The 21,938-nt window shown below is 37.9% G+C and overlaps 1 protein-coding gene across 1 annotated transcript in view; it reads left to right on the forward strand.

The window, feature by feature from the left end:
• The first annotated feature begins 16,469 nt into the window (after positions 1 to 16,469).
• The window catches only part of Glys (glycogen [starch] synthase), a 28,831-nt gene continuing 23,362 nt past the window's right edge, over positions 16,470 to 21,938 (forward strand). The window contains exon 1 of the mRNA XM_076206137.1: positions 16,470 to 16,696. Within this exon, the coding sequence (XP_076062252.1) occupies positions 16,567 to 16,696 (130 nt within the window). The 5' untranslated portion in view covers positions 16,470 to 16,566. The remainder of the gene's footprint in view (positions 16,697 to 21,938) is intronic.

The raw sequence follows: 21,938 nt of genomic DNA on the forward strand, positions 1-21,938 counted from the left end.
TGCTGTGGACACAATCACTCCCTCATATAGCCTTCTTTTTGTGTTCATCCTCAGATACCTATAGAATTTCTTATGAGAATCTACATTTCCATAAAAAAAATGTGCTTTCCTTACAATATGATTAATTTCCACCCAACTATTCTATTCTCTGCTACATGTGACCACAGATTCTTAAAGCTTTCCACTTCCTATCACTCTTTAAACTCAACTCCAACCCAGCAGCATAATCATTCCTTGTGCATCTCATCATCTTATTTTCACCCACCTCTACTATCAGATTCCTCAGTTCACATAACCTCCCAAACTCTGCTAGTAACTATTTCAAAATATCCTTCAACTCAGCTACAAGCACAGTGTCATCTGCAACAACTGACTAGCTCTCCACTTCCCTCCACTCTCACCAACTCCCAATCCCAGTCTAGCAAGTTGGCAGAGAGGATTGACCAAAGAATATCATGATAGTTTAGATAAATGGAAAAAAAATGAGAGAAGGACAAGTAAAAAGTGTGGAAAGCATACAGTAGATGCAGTACAGCCAAGACCCAAAGCCATAAAAGCCTTGACTGATACTTTCAACCAGGAGTGGTTGTGCAATAAAAACAAAAGAAATCTAGGAAAGAACCCATACCTTACCTATATTAAATCCAAATTATCTATCTACCTATATACAAGGGCCTTTTCCCCCATATATGGGAGGTAGCTAACCAAGGCACATACCCACTCCCACCTAATGTAATCATCCTAGCTTCTCTTGGATGAAGGCTAATCCCTGTTTCTTGCCCACTGCCTGGTTTAAAAGCAATGCACCAAGCCACAGTGCATCCACAGCAGGGCCACTTCATTTACACAGTGCCCCTTCCTCCTTGTCCTCTCATGAGGAAAATAGAGAAGGCAGGGAGAAATCCCTCCAGGCTACGTCAAAATATCATCCATACTCAACCATTTTCCACTCACACCTGCCCACTCCCTTCTCCCTTCCCTGCTCAACAGACATTCCCCTCTTGCTCAAAGTCCCCTTCACATCAAAATAAATTAATAGAAAACCCAACATCCTACAGACCCTCAGTACTATCTACCATATCCAAGCTGATAGATATATTAACATATCTAATCAAACTGTAACACGATATAAAGTCTTATATCCTGGGCAGTGAACGATTGAAATCTACAATCCAAGGGACCAGGAATCGACGCTTTGCTATTATCGAATTTTATTATTATACATCGCTGCAACTATAGTGATTTGTTCCATAATGTTTACAATGGATAAGCAAATGAAAGCCCCATTCAAATGCTGCTATACGTTCTGGTGACGTTGGGAACTGTATAAAGTAGGTAATTGGGCTGTAGATTTCAGTCCTTCCCCAACCCAGGATCCAATATTTCATATCTGGTTTAATAATTGTCGACGTGCCGCGTGGCAGGACGATAACTAATGAGACTCACGATCAAGGCGGCCTGGAATCGAGGCTTCGCGACTGACGGATTTTATTATATATACAAACACACATATATATATATGTACATGTATACATATATAAACATATATTTACAAATAATGGAGCTACCGTGTCGTCTCTGCAAGAGGATGCTCCACCGTCTGGGTTCGGGTCGAGTACCGATGGAAAGCCTCGCTTCCGTCTCTGGGTCGGTCCCAGAGATAACTCCCCAATCTAAACATATCAAACTCCAGCAACAACCCAACTAGACAACCTCCTTACATCATGTAACTTATCTCGACATAACAATGTGCTCACCTACTCCCCAAACACAAATAACCTTGAATTACCTCCCTTCAATCCCCAATAAAGATAACAAAGAGCTACGATAAAAATTAAATTTACTTTAATGAAAAAATAGCAAACCGGGAGAAATACACAGGGAAAATGGAAAAGAAAATTTATATCTTTGCCGTAGACTATTTTCTATACATCGACAGAGCAGAGGAAGAGATAAGTGACCATTCAAGATGCCACTGATATATATTCCAAAAGATAGCCACCCTCAATGAACGAATTAATAAATAGATAAATAGATAAGCAAATAACAAATAAATAGTTTATTAGATAAATATATAAATGAATAAATAGATAAATCAACCAATAAATCAAAGGAAAAAAACACAGAACAAGAAAACAAACTGTTAGAGCAACTAAAAAAAATGCAAAACTGTAAATAACGAAAGAGGAACCTGAGGAAAATACACAAGTACAATAGATTCAAAGTAAATAACAGACAATGGAGAGAACTATTATATATATATATATATATATATATATATATATATATATATATATATATATATATATATATATATATATATATGTATGTATATATTTGTACAACACTGAATGGGTCTCAGTGAATAGCGATACATTATCAGCGACAATGATTCTAAGCCATCAATATCGGGTGTCCCGATGGAGGCAACATGCAGAAATTGAAACGTGGTACGACCAAGAACTCGAACCTGGTTAGCGCGTAACAAGTGCTGTAGTGACTTAAACCATATATATATATATATATATATATATATATATATATATATATATATATATATATATATATATATATATATATATATATATATATTAGCTAGATCGCGATTTCGGGTTCAAGACACTTCTTCAGTAGCTATAGGGATAAGAATTAATCCGAAGATTCTAGTAAAGATCTAAGTTTTATACTAGTTACTAGTATAGTAACTCTAGTATAAAACTTAGATCTTTAATCCGAAGATTCTAGTAAAGATCTAAGTTTTATACTAGAGTTACTAGTATAGTAACTCTAGTATAAAACTTAGATCTTTACTAGAATCTTCGGATTAATTCTTATCCCTATAGCTACTGAAGAAGGGTCTTGAACCCGAAATCGCGATCACGCCAATACGAGACAAAACGCCACTCGTCCAACTACGAGACAAAACGGCACATTCCGCCACAACACAAACCCGGAGGCTCCCTAGCGCACGTGACATTTCGTCCCTGCCCGTAATACCAGATGACCTCCCCCAGTGATTAGCAAGTATAGGAACTCTAGTATAAAACTTAGATCATTACTAGAATCTTCGGATTAATTCTTATCCCTATAGCTACTGAAGAAGGGTCTTGAACCCGAAATCGCGATCACGCCAATACGAGACAAAACGCCACTCGTCCAACTACGAGACAAAACGCCATATATATATATATATATATATATATATATATATATATATATATATATATATATATATATATATATATATATATATATATCAAGAATCCACCCCTACCCATGAAACAGTCTAAGCAACCTACTGGGAAAAATCGTCACCCAAACAACAATGAAATATTAACAAACATTCCTTAGAAACAAAATTCAAACCCACAACTCCAGAAATTATAGAATAAATAGAAATAAAGAAACAATAAAACACAAAAATCATCTCTACTCCCTCTCGTTCTCAAACAAAGATGTGGAAAAGGCAATAAAAGAATTTAAAAGCTTCTAAGCAGAAATTCCAGATAAGATCTCAAATATCCGTTTAATGATAATAGCAATAATGATATCAATAAAATTATAATAATAATGATAATAATAATAATAATAATAATAATAATAACAATAACGATAATTATAATAATTACGGTTATTGCCTGAAGTTTCACCGACTGGAAATCCGTATCCAAACAGCGGTTATCAAGGGTCCTTGAAGCTTCCCAGTAATCTCTCTTGGGCAAAAAGTCTGTTGTATTTGTGTAGGAATGTTTCTGTGTCACCGGCAGAAAGAATTAGGAGGAGAGCATGCAGTCGCCAGTTGTTGGTTCTCTTTATGTGAAAGTGTGTAAGAAGCTGAAGTTGTTAGATATCTTTGTCCCCTTGTAGCTGCACCTCCTGATCATGTGAGGTTGTTGATAGGTTTCGAGAATGGGATACTATTCGTCATCTTGCAGTAGCATTCCTAGCAAGTACCTGTCATAGGTGCCAACTATAATCCAATAATGGCAAATAATTAAAATCATCTTCACTCATTGTTAGAAAAAATGAACCAGAGTTGAATGATAGTGTTTGCGACAAAAAAAAAAAATAGTGATAAACAAGTGACTATTAAAGTAATTTAGTGCAGAATGGTTGGGCGGTGAATTTACAGTTGCACATCTTAAACATCGGTCTAGTGGAACTCAAACTCCAATTCCCTGATTGGCAATACTAATTACTCAGCTTTCAAGAAAATATAAAGGTATTAAGACAAGGCACACAAGCACAAGCAAAAAACAAGGAATTCCTTAGTTTCATAAGGGGTTATAAAGGTAATATGAAATAGGCCTTCAAATCCCTACATGTAGCCAGCATGCGGGAAAATGGTTACTTCATCGTAAGGTTTCAACTGATTAATTTTTCTTGTCCCCACAGGGAAGAAATTTTTTACTTGCCAGTGTTCCATAAATGTGGAACTGTTTCTGTCACAAGATTAAATTGGTAAGAGCAGGGAAGCTGTCGTCAGTTACCAGCTTTCTATAAGAGAACATTTTTAAGAAATGCAGTTCAAGTCGATAAATAGAAATCTTTGGCTCAGTCCGATTGCTAGCCTCTCACGGGTGCATCTCCTGATGGAAGTGATGAGACGGTTGGCGGGATTTTGAAAATGGTCTGCTTCACTGTACATCTTGCAGGACCAACACAAGCAGATACTTTAATTAGGTCTTACCTTAGCCAAATAAAAATGTCTGGCTCCAGACAATAAAATATGTAAAGAGCACTGTCATAGCTAAGAAGTTAACTTAGAAAGCCTTAGTTCCTTCAGTATGACGTCTTGTTCTTAGCTAAATAAGATTGCTTGACATCACAAAAACAAAATATATAAAGAGGATCATCGTAGTGAAGGAATTAAGGATGAGTCAGTAACAGAGAACTGTTGAATACAAGTGAAGCTATACTCCAAATTTCACTTGAATGTTATTGTAATTCACATATGCTAAAACATGTGTATCCAACCTAAAAGTTTAATAAAGCTATAGGACTGGCACCCTGGAGTTTTATATTCCTTTCAAATTATACAGAAAATTAATAAGTAATAGAAATGAATATTTGAAATAAAGAATTACTGTGATATTTCTGTGTGTACTGGTAGCATATTCGGAAGCGTGCTAGTCTCACATTTGCTTATTTGTGGGTTCGAATCCCGCACTCCTCTCCGATTACCAGTAGTGACTGGTACCTGCCCCAGCAGTCCAAGCACACAGGGCAAAGGTGACGGCTTCGGCCGCAGCCACGCGTCTCCTGACGTTAGCCCTTCACCTTGTATTATTTCTGTGGTCTGGTGATAGTAGAACTATAGATTTCAGTGGATGTAGTTCCAATATAAATGCCAAGATCACAGACCTGGAATTTGTGATGGCACTGCTCTCCTTGTAGAACATATGGATTATTAGTCTTTCTTCATAAATCACTGGATGAGTAGATTAAGCCAACAGGATGTAAAGTTTCTTTAGAATATTTTGGATGTTCTTCAGGTTATTCTTCTTTCATAGTAATGAGATCCATATATCCAGTGGTTACAAAGGCGGAGCATACCGACAGGAGACTTTTTGGTCTATATCAAGGTCGGATGCGAAAAAAATTATAATAACGATAAATAAATGAATAAATAAAAATATGATAATGTACAAGTCATTAGACAAGTAAAAAAGGCACAGGGAATTATGAACAGTCTTGATCAGAGAATTTGAGCCTGCAGGAACAGTGCCCCTGTAGAAGGATTAAAGACTGCATTCTTAAAGGCCTTGTGATTTCTGAACCTTTATCAAAGGCTGAAAATTGTATTTGAATCCATTGGCAGGAAGTCTGCAGAGGATCATGGCGTGCCACTGGAGAGATATGTTGACATGAAATAAGTAGGTTACTACAGCCAACTGGGTCGCCTCTCAAATGATGATCCTCCTAATATAGTGATGATTTGTATCTGTCTAGAAACATTGGGGATTCTGCTTATGTGCTTGTCTTGGGCGACGCCAAATTCATCGAAATATCAAAGAACCCAAGGGAAGGAATTAAAAGAAGGTCCAACAAGATCATCGAGACAGTGAACGCTAAGGTTGGTGGGTTGAAACTACCTAAACTGGTAAGGTGATTTCTGCCTTGGGTATTGTTACGGGAACGTAAAAACGCACAAGAATAATTATCCACTCAGTTCTGTGATTATCCAGATTCCCACGCCTACTTACCAGATCACCAAGAAATGAAATGAGTGGCTTTCAACTTTCGTCCCAAGGAATTACAACTCTTCTTCAGATTCCCTCCACCTCCTCAACAATTCTAATGCCGAGGGTGTGATCTCTTCCTTGGATGTAGAGTCTCTTCACAAACATCGATGCTGATCGAACTATCAACTTTATTCTTAATTAGATTTTCCCTTCAGAAGGTCCCCCTCCCCCAAGCTAGACATCCCGAAAACGGCTTTCAAGAACTTATTGGAGATGTGGACGAAAGAAGCACCTTTTCTCTGCCCCCGTGGAGGGAAGTTCCGGCAGATAGATGGAGTAACAATGGGCTTCCCTCTCAGGGTCCTTCTAGCTAAGTTTTTCATTGGTATGGTAGAAAGGGAAGTTTTCCGCCTCATCAACAAACAACCAATTTACGCCAGATACATGGATGGTATCTTTGTGAAAGTTGCAAGGTTGTATACCTCTTCCTCCTCAGAGAAAAGCAACAAGTGTCTGGACTTGATTTCACAATGGAGTCCAGTGCCCATCAAGGACTCGTATCAGCTTCACATCAATGGATATGTGTTGACCTTGGGTTTCTGTGAAAATTAAGTAAGGACGGCATTTAGTAGTCTACTTAGATTCTTTGGGAGTTAGATAAACTTCCAAGATAGAAGGTTTTATAGCTCTATTAGCTCAGTCGGTAAAACTCTGACCCAGTGTCATGCAAGGCCCCGGTTCGAATCCCGGGGTTGCTGTCGGACATTATTCGGGTTGACAAAGATTGTCAACGGCGATTCTATTCAGATATGGGCAAAGACAAAAGCCCATCAAGGAATCGTACCAGCTTCACCTCTGGCTATGTGTTGAGCTTGGATCTCTGTGATATATATATATACTAGTTTATTTTCTATGTCCTGAGGTCCTTCCTCACAGTCGTGGTGGTCCACCGCTGATATATATATATATATATATATATATGTCTTTATATCTTTATTCAACCACAAACAACTTTTAATTCCATGCCATCGCAATCGAGACTGAAGAATCGCTCGATGGAGACATTTTGTTGGAAATTGAAACGTGGACGAGCCGAGGATTCGAACCCAGCTAACCCGTAACAAAGTTACAGTGACTTAAACCATTCAGTGTAGATGTATATATATATATATGTGTGTGTGTGTATGTATGTATATATATATGCATGCATACATATACCAAGGGCTTTTTCTCCCTTACAAGGGAAGTAGCCAAAGCCAAAGGCATAAATCCATTCTCATCCATTTCATCCCCACATACTCCACTCCCACTCACCATCCTCCCTCTTTTCTTGGCTCCTCCTGGATGACGGGTCATCCCTGCATCTCGCCCACTGCCCTGGGTCAGAAGCAATGCAGCAAGACACATCACATCTACACCAAGGCCGCTTCATTTAATCAATGACCCCCTCTCCGTCCCTTCATGCAGAAAAAGAGAAAACGGGGAGAAATCCCTTCGGGCTACGCCAAAATATCGTTCAAATATACTCCCTCCCCCTCCTCCACCCACTCCCTTCCATGCATCACAGCATCATCCATACACAGCCATTCTTCACTCACCCATATCTTCTGTCTTCTCCCTTCCTTCCTCTTTCCCAATGCCCCTCTAACTCCCATCCATCCACCTCATCCATGGTCGCAACTTCATGCTCACTCCTTCCACCACTGCAAACAGATCTCCAGCGTCTTCAAAGCAACTCTCAAGATATTCTTCATTGTCTCGGATACTCCCAAGGTACATTCAATTGTTCCTAGTGACCCGAAGACCAGGCTTCCAGGCAACACCTGCTGGAACAATAGAAAACGCTAGCGCTTGAACAAAAGGCCTCGCTAGCATTTCGGTGAAACGCTCTGACACGCTACTCGACTACAATGAGAAGGGCGACTGTCCGGCGCCTATCATTGTTGCTCAACCAAAGCCCTTTCTTTTTATGTACCGATCACCACATGGCACCACTTTAAATTAGTACATATGTATGTAAAAATCTGGCAACCCCCTGAGGTTACATCGGAGATTGCATTGTATGTAGAGACCAGAAAGAATACTGGAATCAGTAAAGGAAAGACACCGCTAAGACTTTGTTTCTCCCAGTAATTAGAACTACACATCTTCACTTCCACACCTCTTTTACTAATCTTTCCTCATTCATTTTTTCCATGTGTCCAAACTATCCCAATACTCTTTCATCAACCCTATCTCCCAACTTCCTTTCCCCCCCCACTTTCATCCTCACCTCATCGTTTCTCCTCTACCATACCTCTCAGGCATTTCATCTCAAACACGTTTAAACTCTTTCTCTTTTATGTTCCAAGTTCCTGTCCCATATAGTACTGTCGGCTCAATCACCCCTTCACACAATCTCCTCTTAGCATCCATTCCCAAATGTATATTTCTCATTACACTTTTTAATCCCCGAACCCATTTACTTGCTTCTCTCAATCTACATTCTACCTTCACCTCCACTCCTCCCTTTCCCTCTATGTTCGCATCCAAGTATCTAAAGCTATCCACTTCCTCCAGCCTCTCTCCCTTATTACTCACTTCCAAGCTGCTATGCTATCCTCTCCCATTGTACATCTCATCACCTTACTTTTACCTATACCCACACACATACACACACACACACACACAAACACACACACACACACACACACACACACACACACATATATATATATATATATAATGTGTGCATGTGTTAGGCTGGTAGCCTTACCCCACGTTGGGAAACCAAATGTTAGCCTCGTTTGAAGGCAAACTCTGATGAGAATAATTTTTTTTATTTAGAAATGAATGTTGGGTACCAAATAATGATAGCTCACTTCAAGTGCGAGAAAAAAAAAATTGGGGAGAGACGGTGAGGGAGGTGACGACTCTGTGTATCAAGTCATGTCCCAACTTGGTCTGCTTCCGGGGGAGGGGGGAGGAGGTGAGAAAGCAAGGAGACAGCGAGCCAGGCTCACTGTGTGATGCTTTGAATCGATCTGCTTACGGTGGAGGTGGGGGAGGAGGTAAGAGGGCTAGGAGGCAGCGAGCCAGGCTCACTGTGTGATACCCAGAGGCAATCTGCTTACGGTGGAAGTGGAGGAGGAGGTAAGAAAGCTAGGAGGCAGCGAGCCAGGCTCACTGTGAGATGCTCCGAAGCAATCTGAATCTTCGGCGTTCGTCTGGTCTCTATATACACGGGCAGGTCATGACCCTTGATCCTAATTGGCGTGAGGTCAAGTGCGATGCGTGGGAAGTTGGACGCAAAATGTTCTTACTCTGTTGACTTACGAAGACAGAGGGTATGCGTTCCTCAATGAATCCAGTATTCATCATCACGTGGTCAAGACGAGGCTCTGGTTGAGCCATCACTGGGACAGATGCTGGTGCTGTACATGAACACACACACACACACACACACACACACACACACACACACACACACACACACACACACACACATATATATATATATGTGTGTGTGTGTGTGTGTGTGTGTGTGTCAATCTTTTTCAACCACATAACTTTTCACTTTAATTCCATGTCATCACGATCGAGACTGACAATATACTCGACGGAGACATATGCAGAAACTGATACGTAGTGAAGCCAAGGGCTCGAACTCAGCTCAGACGTACCAATTGAACAGTGACTCTAACCACTTCACCATCAAGAGAGATATAAGTTTCTCATATTTGTATGCTCGAGTTACATACATATACACGAATCTTATGCTCAACCCATCCCCGCTATGATAGTGCAATGGTAGTATGTACGCGTAGGTAAGTGTTATACACACACACACTGAATGGTCCCCAGTGCAGATATTAATATTTTTCAACCACATAACTTTTCACCTTAATTCCATGTCATCACGATCGAGACTGACAATGCGCTCGACGGAGACATATGCAGAAACTGATACGTAGTGAAGCCACGGACTCGAACTCAGCTCAGACGTACCAAGTGAACAGAGACTCTAACCAATGCGCCATCAAGAGAGATATTAGTTGAGCACAATTATGTAACTCAAACATACAAATATAAGAAACTTATATTTCTCTTGATGGCGCAATGGTTAGAGTCACTGTTCACTTGGTTCGTCTGAGCTGAGTTCGAGTCTTTGGCTTCACTACGTATCAGTTTTTGCATATGTCTCCGTCGAGCGCATTGTCAGTCTTGACTGTGATGACATGGAATTAAAGTGAAAATTTATGTGGTTGAAAAAAATAATAATATCTGCACTGGGGACCATTCAGTGTGTGTGTATATGTGTGTGTGTGTGTATTTACCTAGTTGTATTTACCTAGTTGTATTTTACGGGAAGGGGAGCTATGCTCGTGGGGTCCCGTCTTCATATCTCATTTTATCTAAACTATTTTTAAATTCATGTATTGTTTTTGCACACACCACTTTCTCATCTAACTTGTTCCAACTGTCTATTGCTCTGTGAGGAAAGCTGTTCTTTTTCAAATCTCTTCTATAGCTGTCTTTTTTTATTTTCTTTCCGTGTCCTCTTGTATTTCTGTCATCCCATTTTATCAGATTCTCTCTATCAGTAATTTCTATGCCTTTCATGATTCTGTAAATAGCTATCAAATCTCCTCTCTCTCTTCTTTGCTCTAGTGTCTGTAGTTTAAGTTTTTGTAGTCTCTCTTCATATGATAGTTTTGAGAGTGTTGGTGCCAGTTTTGTAATTGCTCTTTGTATTCTTTCAAGTTTTTTTATACATTTTTTTGTACTTGGTGACCATATCGTTGCTGCATATTCCAATCTTGGTCTTATCAGGGTGATTAGGATTTTCCTCACCATTTCTTCATCCAGGTATGTAAATGCCACTTTGATTGTTCTTATTAAATTATAAGTTTCTCCAAAAATCTTATTTATATGTTTCTCAGGTGACATATTATTCATAACAATGACTCCCAGGTCCTTCTCATTTTCTACTTTTTTTATTCCTTCTTTTCCCAAATTATATGATCCTGTTATTCTGTTTTTGCTTTTTCCAAATTCCATTATACTACACTTTTTTGTATTGAACTCCATCTCCCACTTCCTACTCCATTCTTGTACTTTATTTAGATCTCTCTGTAGTGATTCACAATCTTCTTCAGTTTTCACTCTTTTCAGTAATTTTGCATCATCTGCAAAGAAGCTCATATAGCTTTCAATTCCTTCATCCATATCATTAATATATATAGCAAACATTATTGGAGCCAGAACTGTTCCCTGCGGGACACCGCTTATTACTTCATTCCATTTTGAGTGCTGATCTCTTATCACTACTCGCATTTTTCTTTCTTGCAAAAAGTCTTCCATCCAATTTAGCAATTTACCTTGTATTCCTCCTTCATATTCTAATTTCTTAAGCAACTTCTTATGTGGTACTTTGTCAAAAGCTTTTTTTAGGTCTAGAAATGCACAATCAGCCCATCCATCTCTTTCTTGTATTATATCTATTAGCCTTGAATAGAAGCATATTAAATTGGTGACGCATGATCGTCCTTGTCTGAATCCAAATTGCCTTGGATTTAGTACGTTGTTTTTTTCCAAGTATTTTACCCATCTACTTTTGATAATTCTTTCACATATTTTTGCTATTGTACTTGTTAGAGAGACTGGTCTATAGTTGGTAGGTTCTTCTTTATTTCCTCCTTTATATATAGGTACTATATTTGCTTTTTTCCAATCTTCTGGAACTTTTCCTTCTTTTAAGGAACTGCTTATTATGCTATGTATTTTGTCTGCCAGTTCATTCCTGCATTCTTTCAGAATCCAGTTTGCTATTTCATCTGGCCCATGCGATTTTCTGACATCAAAATTACCCAAGTGTGTCAATATTTCATTCTTTGTTACTTCTATTTCTTCCATAGGGGGGACTTTTTCCTTCCACTCAATCTCTTCAGGTTGTATATTTTCCCTTGTAAACACTGATTTAAAATGTTTGTTCATAATTTCTGCCATTTCCATTTCCTCAGTGTATTCAACTCCTCCTTGTCTTAATTTCTCCAAGTCTTGTTTGTTTTTCAGTTTATTGTTTACAAATCTGTAGAATAGTTTTGGTTGATCTTTACACTTTTCTATAACATCTTTTTCATATTTTCTTTTTTCCTCTCTGCACTTTTGTACATATTCATTTCTATAACCAGTATATATTTTCCATTTTTCAGGTCTTCTGTCTTTTTTCCATCTGTTCCAGGCTTTGTCTCTTTTGTCCTTTAACTCCCTACAACTTTTGTTGTACCAGCATTTTACATATTCTTTTTCTTGTTTTTGTCTTGGGACATACTTTTCCACTCCTTCTTTGTAAATTTTTGTCAAAATATTCCATTTCTCTTCCACTGTTGTTTCTTCTTTGTATATTTCTTCCCAGTTTTCTTGTTGGAAGAATTCTCTTATTTTATCAAAGTTTGTTTTTTCATACATCATTCTTCCTTTTCTATATTGTTCATTTCTTTTCATATATTTTTCTTCATTAAGTTCCAGTTCAATCAATATGTGGTCACTTTTACCTATTGGTGTTTTATATTCAATCTTGTCCACTATTCTAGGTTCAGATGTAATTATTAAGTCTAGCCTCGATGGTTCTTCTTCATTTCTATACCTAGTGTTCTCTTGTATCCATTGTGTCATTGAATGGTCAGTAATCATCTCAAGTAGAGCATTTCCCCATGAGTCATCACCACTCTTTGCTGTCATTTCTTCCCAGCAGATTTCTTTGCAATTAAAGTCGCCCATCATAACTATTCTTCCTCCGTCTTCCATTATTTTAGTTAATGCTATCTTTGTGTCCTCTAACATACTTTTATGTTCACTCTCCTCCCATGAGGCTGTTTTCGGAGGCACATAATTGATCACAAATTTTCTGCTCTTCTTATCTCGGTCTTCCACTTCTATCATAATCATCTCTACTGTATTCTTTCCATATATGACACCTTTCACGTTTATATCCTTCTTAGTCAGGAACATAACTCCACCCCCTTGTTTTTTCTCTCTGTTTCTAATCCAATAATTGTATGTATCATGTCCTACACTGTTGGGTGGTAGTGGGCCTTTTAATTTTGTTTCTACAATTCCCATTATGTCCGGTTCTTTTTCTTTCAAATAATCATTCAGTTCATTCAATCCTGTTATCAATCCATCTATATTTGTGTAAGACACTCTTAGTTTTCTGCCACTTCCATTGTGTTCTCTGTTTCCCTTCTGTTTTTCTTTAGTATGTCGAACTGCTTTATTTTCATGTTCACTACTCTCCAATAGAATCTCTCTTTCTCTGACTCCGTTCTTTCCTCGTTTTTTGCCTTAGCTTCAATTCTTTTCTGCTTTTCTGCCTCTCTTTCCTCCTTATTCATTTCTCTTTTTATCCATACCTTTTTATATTGATCATTTGTTGCTAGTTTCCCTGTCTTGGATAGAATTTTCTCTGCTGTTGTTTGTGACCTGAATTTAATCTTAATTGGTCTGGTCTTATCTGTACTATATTTTCCGAGTCTGAATTTTTCCTCGATTTCCTTTATAATTTCTGGTTCATCTTCCTGGACTAATTTTAATAAACTGCTTACTCTTTCATTTTCCTCCTTGATTCTTGCAGTTCTATCTGGGTTATGTTTCTCTTCCATTCCTAATATAATTATACATTTCTTTTTGTCAGCTAATTCTCTTACTATATTCTCCTTCTGTCTCATCACTTTAATAACTGAGTCTTCATTATGTTCTTTCAATTGCTGTTTGACTATGTCAGTGAATGAAACCTTATTCCCTTCTTGAGTTATTCTCCAATTTTTAGCTTCTGTAGCTAGTTTCTCTCTGTTTTCATTACTATTCTTCTTCAATTTCTCATTCTCCTCCTTTACATTTCCTAACTGTCTTTTTAGTTCCTCTATTTCTTCAGTTAAGTTTCTGTTAGCCTTCTCTAGTTGTTCCAACCTTTCAATTCTTTGAAAAATGGTGTCTACGTTACCTAACTTACGCTCCAAGTCCTCGATCACCTTATCAACTCTCTCCTCTAGTCTTATCAGTCGGGGGGGGGTTGTGTCCCCCCCACCCTCTTTAAATCCCTGGAACATATTCTCGTCACTTTCTTCTGTATTGCTCCTCTCTATACTTCTAATCTTTACATTTTTATTAGACATTTGATCCTCGCTAAGTCTTTTGTTTACCTTCCGCTTGTCTGGCTGGTCAAAGTCTACTCCCTCCTCATTTCCTTCCATTTCCCTCAGTAATCCCTCCCCTTTTCCTCTTTCCCTACGTTCCCACTACTCCACGAGCAATTTCCCCCCCACCCTGCAAAAACACTAGGCACTTCTCTTTGCGTTGGTATCCACAATCTGCACTTTTCTTCAGAGCGTTCTTCAAGCCGTCCGTTCGTTGAAAGTGTGTGTGTGTGTGTGTGTGTGTGTGTGTGTGTGTGTGTGTGATTCACTATGGTCTTAGATCACCTGTTGGACTCGTGATCGACAGCTATTTCCCTCTCGGAAGAGAGCTCAGAGCTCATATATAACCGATCTATGGGTAATGATGTGACCTTACACGCACACACGCCCCCATCTCCCCGCCCACGAGAGTTGGAGTAACGACTCGCAGCGCAGCGATACTGAAATTATTTCAGGCCTGGGCGGGATTCGAACCCAGTCCGTCGTAGTGGCTGCCGGGAACTCTAACCACTGAGCTGGCCCTCCGCGCATCCTCCGTTAAGTCGAAGGACATTTTTCCGTATTGTTTGATATTTTCATCCTTACCCTCAATCATTTGTTCATTACTGTATCTTGGTTTTCTGGTATTATTGTTATTATTATTATTATTATTATTATTATTATTATTATTATTATTATTATTATTATTATCATTATTATTATTATTATTATTATTATTATTATTATTATTATTATTATTATTATTATTATTATTATTATTATTATTAATAATATTATTATCATTATTACTATTATTGCTATTATTATTATTTTTATCATTATTATTATTATTATGATTATTATTATCATTATTATTATTATTATTATTATTATTATTATTATTATTATTATTATTATTATTGTCATTATTATTATTATTATTATTATTATTATTATTATTATTATTATTATTATTATTATTATTATTATCATTATTATTATTATTATTATTATTATTATTATCATCAATATTATTATTATTATTTTGTGGCAGACTAAATTCTACTGCTTCATGTAAGACCTCTATACCTAAGTTTGGGTTTTCATTCCTTCAGTTCTTTTCGCATAAGGAGACTTCGATGAAAATAAGCCTCTTATTTGTATTTTTAGTTATCCTTAATATATTATATTCTTACCTGTGACTCAGTCTATATTTTTTACATTTGTTGATTTATTCATTTGTATTGGCAATTGGTTTGAATTACTTGTAAAAAAGAATCTTACAGAAATAAATCAAATCAAATCAAAGAAGGGGGTTGCTGTGTCAATGAAGCGATTGTTCTTGTGGATGTGCTGTTTCTGATCCAGGCAGTGAGCGAGATCAGGGATGACCCGTTACCAACGAGGAGCTAAAGTGAAAGGGAAACAAATGGATGATGGATGGGAGTGGGATGAGTTGGGGTAGATGCATGTCTTTGTTGGGCACCTCCCATATAAGGAGAAAGAAACCTTTAGTTTATAAGATGGATGTTCTTATCTTTCGATTTGCTCAATTTCCATTTCTGTAGAAGAGAAGGATCTTGCAATTTCCATGCAATTTTAAGTACTTCTTACTACAAACATCTCACAACAGACTATCATTCTCAACTTTTCGTAGTAGCTATTGTTACTATTGACCATATAAGCTTAGGTTAATCGTTGTGATTCAATGCCTCACTTTAAAACACCAAAAGATGATAGTAGCCACAAAGTATTATTATTTACGTCTCTCGATCACTCTCGCAAATCTTAGTGTTATGCCAATTTCGACTGACCATTTGTTTTCTATTTCCTCTAATAAATTTTCTTCATTTGAGGAGAAAAAAAATATCGGGTTGAACATTTGCCAAATAAGGCAGCCATTGGACGCAATGTTGCTGGATAGGTAGTTTTATTTTGCAATATTATTCTGAATATATTATTCAAATTTTATCATTTATACACAATATGAAATATCACAATAATATTTTGAACATTATATCTATGTTAGTTATTATTTTTTAAATGAGAAAAATACAGATGTTCTAGTTAAATCTAGCGCTCGTTGTATCAATGATTGACAACATAAACGAGAAGTCTCGGACTCTTGGTAGCAGAAGACGGGCCGACGGACGGTGGATCACTGTTGTTGGCTACTGTACGAAGTGGCGAGTTTGTTTGGAGTCGAACCTTAGATCTTGTTAACCATGTCTCGTGTATCAAGAAGATTCTATAGAATTGACAGTCAATTTAATCTTGCTAATTTGGACAAGGGAGAGTCGGCATGCGAAGAAAATAGATGGGTATTTGAAGTTAGTACTGAGGCTGCCAATAAAGGTAAGCTGTAAGATGTTGTTCTTCAGGTAATCCCATATTATTATGTGATTGATATAAACATACCTTAATACAGGCAGTAGTTACTTATTAATAGCTAATTTGTGAACAGTAAAACTGGATAGAAATGCTTGACCTTGTTGCCATTTTATGTAAGATTATGCATATTAAGTTTTCGGTAAGGAGAAGAAAACTAGTCCACGGCTTTGATGATGCAAGTAGTAGAATGGACACATTAGAAAAGTGGGGGAGAAAGTTAAAAGGTCAACTTTTTTCTGCATTTGACTACATGTCATCATAGGAAAGATGGACATCTCTTTCTTAGTACATCACAATTCCTGGTAATTAATGAGAACATAACTAAATGATTTGTGTAATTTTGGTTTTGTTTTAAAGACCTCATCCTCAGACAGTTTCCACCCAAGTTCTTCCAGAGCTAAACATTGCAATATATATTTATTTGCAATATCCATCGATCTCTATATACCAAGAGTTTTTTCCACCTTACAAGGAAGGTAGCTAAGTCAGAGGCACATAATATTCCCACCCATTTCACTCCCTTTTGCACCCCTCCCATCTCAGCTCATCATGGGCAATGGGTCATCCCTGCACATGCCAAATGCTATGCAACATAAACATAATAAAGAAGACCTCCTCCCCCAATATTTGATCCAAACAAGTACAGGAAAATACTCTCAATTTGGAAAGTAATAGTGTATGTTGTCCTGAATGTTTAGTATGATTGTTTATAAGGATAATAAGCATATAAATAGTTTCATTTCTCTAACACTGCCAGATATGATTTGTATCAGAATTCCCATCTCAATACATACATATACTAAAGGCTTTTTCCCCCTTATAAGGAAGGTAGCCAAAAAACAAAGCCACTCCCATCCATTCCAACCCTAACATACTTCACTCCCCTCCACCCTCTTCCCTCCCTCTCATCTTGGCACCTTCTGGATGATTGGTCATCCCTGCATCTTGGCCAATGGCCTGGTTGAGAAGCAGTATTGCAAAACACAGTATATCCACAGCACATCCACATCTCAATACATAATTGTGGTAAAAGAATAGTTTTCAGGAAAATTGTACATTCTCCTTTGCACACCATTGAAAATAGTCTACGTTCCATTAGGTCCTCTCTTTGTCAAAGCAAATGAATAATGCTGTTGTTTGTATATGCCGCACAGAGTTGTAGACTATTGGCAAACTGTGTTGCTCCCATATCCCACCTCAGGGTGACCACTGGGCTTACGTTGCCAGCTGTGTGGGTTTTGACAAGGGCTTTCAGAGGTCACCTTCTGCCTCTGCCATCAGGCGCTACTGTGGGAGACCTGAGTGGTGGTGTAGGGGAATAATGAGGTTACTGTTTGTGGGAGATAGCTCTGATTGGCTGAATATACTGTGTCAGTTGCAATCAGTGCTTTACTCTGGGCATTAACTCTCAGATGGGAGTTAAGCCTAGGGACATTGTTGGGAGGTGGTGAAGCCACCCTGATTCTTTGTAAATTAGCTGATAGGAAGTCATGTTTGTTTTTTGCATGAGAACTTCTTTTGGATGAACCAGTTGTATATGAATATTAACCTCTTTGGTATGACGACGCCTTCGTAGGCGTCATGAAGGACGAGTGGGTTCATGAGAATACTGGTGTTGGTGTCTTGATTATATATAATTTTTGTAGCCATACACGAGTTACCCCTGTAGCATGTGAACTGGTTTGATCATATTTTCTGTGTTTATTATTACTCAGGGTAAAAGAGGATGATTAATACAGCAGTGACTTTATTTTATAATGTGAGTAGTGTGATGCATTGTACATATGGCAGCCACTGCTGTGTGCAAGAATTTGACTCATACTGAAGTGGTTAATTGTCACCATTTCCACCAATCTGATTTGTGCATCTATACACCAGAAGGCCCTTTCCCCCATGTAAAGGGATAGGCCTAACCAAGGCATACACAGCCCTTCCTCCACCACATACAGCACTCATTTCATGTCCTGTATTAGCTCCTTGTGGATAAAGGGTCATTCCTGTACCCTACCCACTGCCCAGGTCAGAAGCAGTACAGCAAGACTACATCCACAGCTGGACCTGACAGCCTAACCTGGTTTTCTCCCACTGCTTCATGACATGATGACCCCCCTACCATCCACTTGTTGCATATCTAACATGGAAGCTTATAGACATCAGCAATGATATCCTTTTACTCTTTAATTTTTGTAATTTTGTCCCAGTTTGGCACACCATTTCCATGGTGTAAGCCAAGAGTACCTGATCAAGAGTTGTGGTGGAATCACTGATCAGTGGTGTATGTCTTGTGACTGGTTCATGTTGATGACACCTCTGATATGAGTACTTTTCTAGCCTTCTTAGTTGGTTTAACATAACTTGCACTCTGGAACTATGGTCATTAATAAAAGCAAGATTTTAGTATTGAAAAGTTGACATAGTGGATGCTAACAAGAAAAACCAATGTGGGTGAATGTTATTGTTTATTGGGTTGGCAGAAACCTTGTAGAAGATACAGGCTGAAATTAAATAATTTAATTTTTTAATTGGCCAACAGAAAAAAAGATAATCCATGAATATTGAGGGAGCACTGTACACTCATTTAAATTAATTAAAAAATTCTCTATCTCCTTTTCACTTTTCTTCCAATTTCACCTTCATCTACATTATCCTTGACACTTCCTTCACTCCAACATGCACTTTCCTATGTCATCACTTACTCGTACCAGCAATACCACTCCTGTCTTCCCTACCATACTCCCAAACTTTCACCCCTCCCTTTCAACTTGTTTTCACTCAGTGCTAACACATCCATCTTCTCATAAACACACCATAGCTATGGCCAAAGCCATCACTTTTGCCCTATTAAGTGCTTTGGGGACTGTTGGGACAGGTAACAGTTACTGCTGGGAATCAGAGAGAAGTGGAATTCAAATTTAGAACAAATTGAATACAAGACCAGCACTCTTCTGATTATTTTCACCAGTACATCAAGCCTTGACTATACATAGAAGGAAAGTAGAGTGGAGGATCCCTAGTTCCCTCGCTCTATCCCTTTTAATCACTTTTACTGTACACATGAGGACATACTGGTAAAATTTATTTTCTTCTTTTTTCCCCACTGTAGGGTGATCAGAAAGAAGTAGTGTCATAGAAGTGATAAAGCATGGGTTCATGGGAACAGCAGTCACATATCATTTATAAATAGGGATTTTAAACCCCAACATATATGAATGATGTGTGTCCAAGCCTATTCTATGTTGGTACTGGTTTAATGACAGTGGTGTCCTGAGTGCAGGTGTGCTAGTATGGTTCTTGTCTGGTGTGGGGCATTGATCTGGGGGTTGATATTGGCTGTTTATTGGAGTATTGAATTTGGTGGTTTTTCTTGATTGGCTTGTTTAGGTATCTGGTGGTTAGTGTATTTACCAAATTGTATACAGGAATTGTTTGGTCCTGTTTCCTACTCTTTTTAATCATACCTAGCCTCATATACATGTATTGTTTGAACTTAGTCTGCATCCTTGATTTCCAGTTATCATATTTACAGATAAGAGAGAGGGTGGAGGGGTGTGGAGTGTATGTAGGGATGGAATGGGTGGAAATGATTTTATGCCTTTCCCTTTTTGGCTACCTCCCTTGTAAGGGGGAAAAAGCCTTGGTGTATGTATGTATATTTACATTTGAACTCATGGATGTTTTATTTGGTTTTGATGGAAGGTTGTGGTAGATGATGGAGTAGTATGCTACTGGTGTTTTTTTATGCATTCTGTAGATAGCGCTTGTAAGATGTAGTGTGAAGGATGGGTGGGTGTTCTGTTGGGTGCTTGTGAGATGTGTGAAAAGTGCGTGTTGTTTAGGGTTTTGTAGTAGAGTTGTGTTTCTGTCATTTTCATGTGGTCCAGTTAGAAGGATTTTGGTTTCTGTATATTGGTGTGTAAGGGCGGTTTTGGTTCATCCTGTTATTTCTGTACTCCATTCCGCAGTGTACTTTGATTGATTTACTGATTATTGGAAGCCATGTATAGAGGTGTATTCTAGGGTGGTTCTCATGAACTGTTTATAGGCGGTTATTGGTGTCTCTTTGTTGTCCAAAGGCAGTGCTAGTGATGGTTTATAATAGGTTTGTTTTCTTGTTAATTTTTGCTGATAGGTTCTCGACATATGGGCTGAATGCCGTACAAGTATCAAGTGCTAGTTCCAGAATTTTTTAGTTCCTTTCCAGTGGAATGGTTTGGCTATTTAATTCTACTGTGGGGCTTTTTTTTCATGGTTGTTTGGAGTGATCAGTGTTACTGTTGATTTCTGGGTTGAAGCCTCCATTCTGTTACTTCTGAGACATAGCTCCAGTTTGTTTAAGAAGGCTTTGGTGTTTTTTACTGCTATCTTTTATTTACTGTGTTGTGTTATTATCAAATCATCTGTTTCTAAGAACTTTAGTGTTTAGTTCTGGTTTGGGACTTGGTAGGTCACTCATAAAGAGTTTGAATAGTAAGAGTGAAAGTATTGCATCTTGAGAGACCCATTGTATAGACGTTTTGTACTTAAGATTTGATTATTTTGGTTACTGCATTGTCTTCCCACCATGAAGTTGGTTAACTGCTTTTTGTCACTGTTATGGATATGTCTCAATGATCTTTTTGGATATTATGTGTGTGTGTGTGGACCTTTTGAAAAGCTTTGTTTATATCAATAGCAACCATGATTACATTATATATATATATATATATAAATAATTATTTTTATGACAGTTGTATGCAGGATTCGAACCCACTGCGTTTGGCCACCTGTAAGATTACTTTCACAATATATATATATATATATATATATATATATATATATATATATATTGTGTGTGTGTCCGTGTATACCAACAGCTTTTTCCTCTTAACAAAGGAGGTAGTCAGGTCAAAGCCATGTACCTGTTCCCATCCACCACTCTTTCCCCCTATCATCTTAGCTCCTCAAGGATGATTGGTCATCCCTTTATCCCACCCACTGCCCTGGGTCAGAAACAATGCAGCAAGACACAGTGTATCATCTACAGCATGGCTGTTTATATATTTATTTATATATATATATATATATATATTTTTTTTTTTCTACTTGTTGTCTTTGAGCAGAGCACTGGTAGAGTGGCCCCTCTTGAAACCAATCAGTGTGAGAGGTACAAGACGAGAGAAGCAAAATGCAATGTGAGGGGTCCAAAGAGGAGAGCAGATGTGAATTG

Source organism: Oratosquilla oratoria, chromosome 22 (assembly GCF_046742065.1).
Source record: "Oratosquilla oratoria isolate Oo_2021 chromosome 22, ASM4674206v1, whole genome shotgun sequence".
Lineage (NCBI taxonomy): Eukaryota > Metazoa > Arthropoda > Malacostraca > Stomatopoda > Squillidae > Oratosquilla > Oratosquilla oratoria.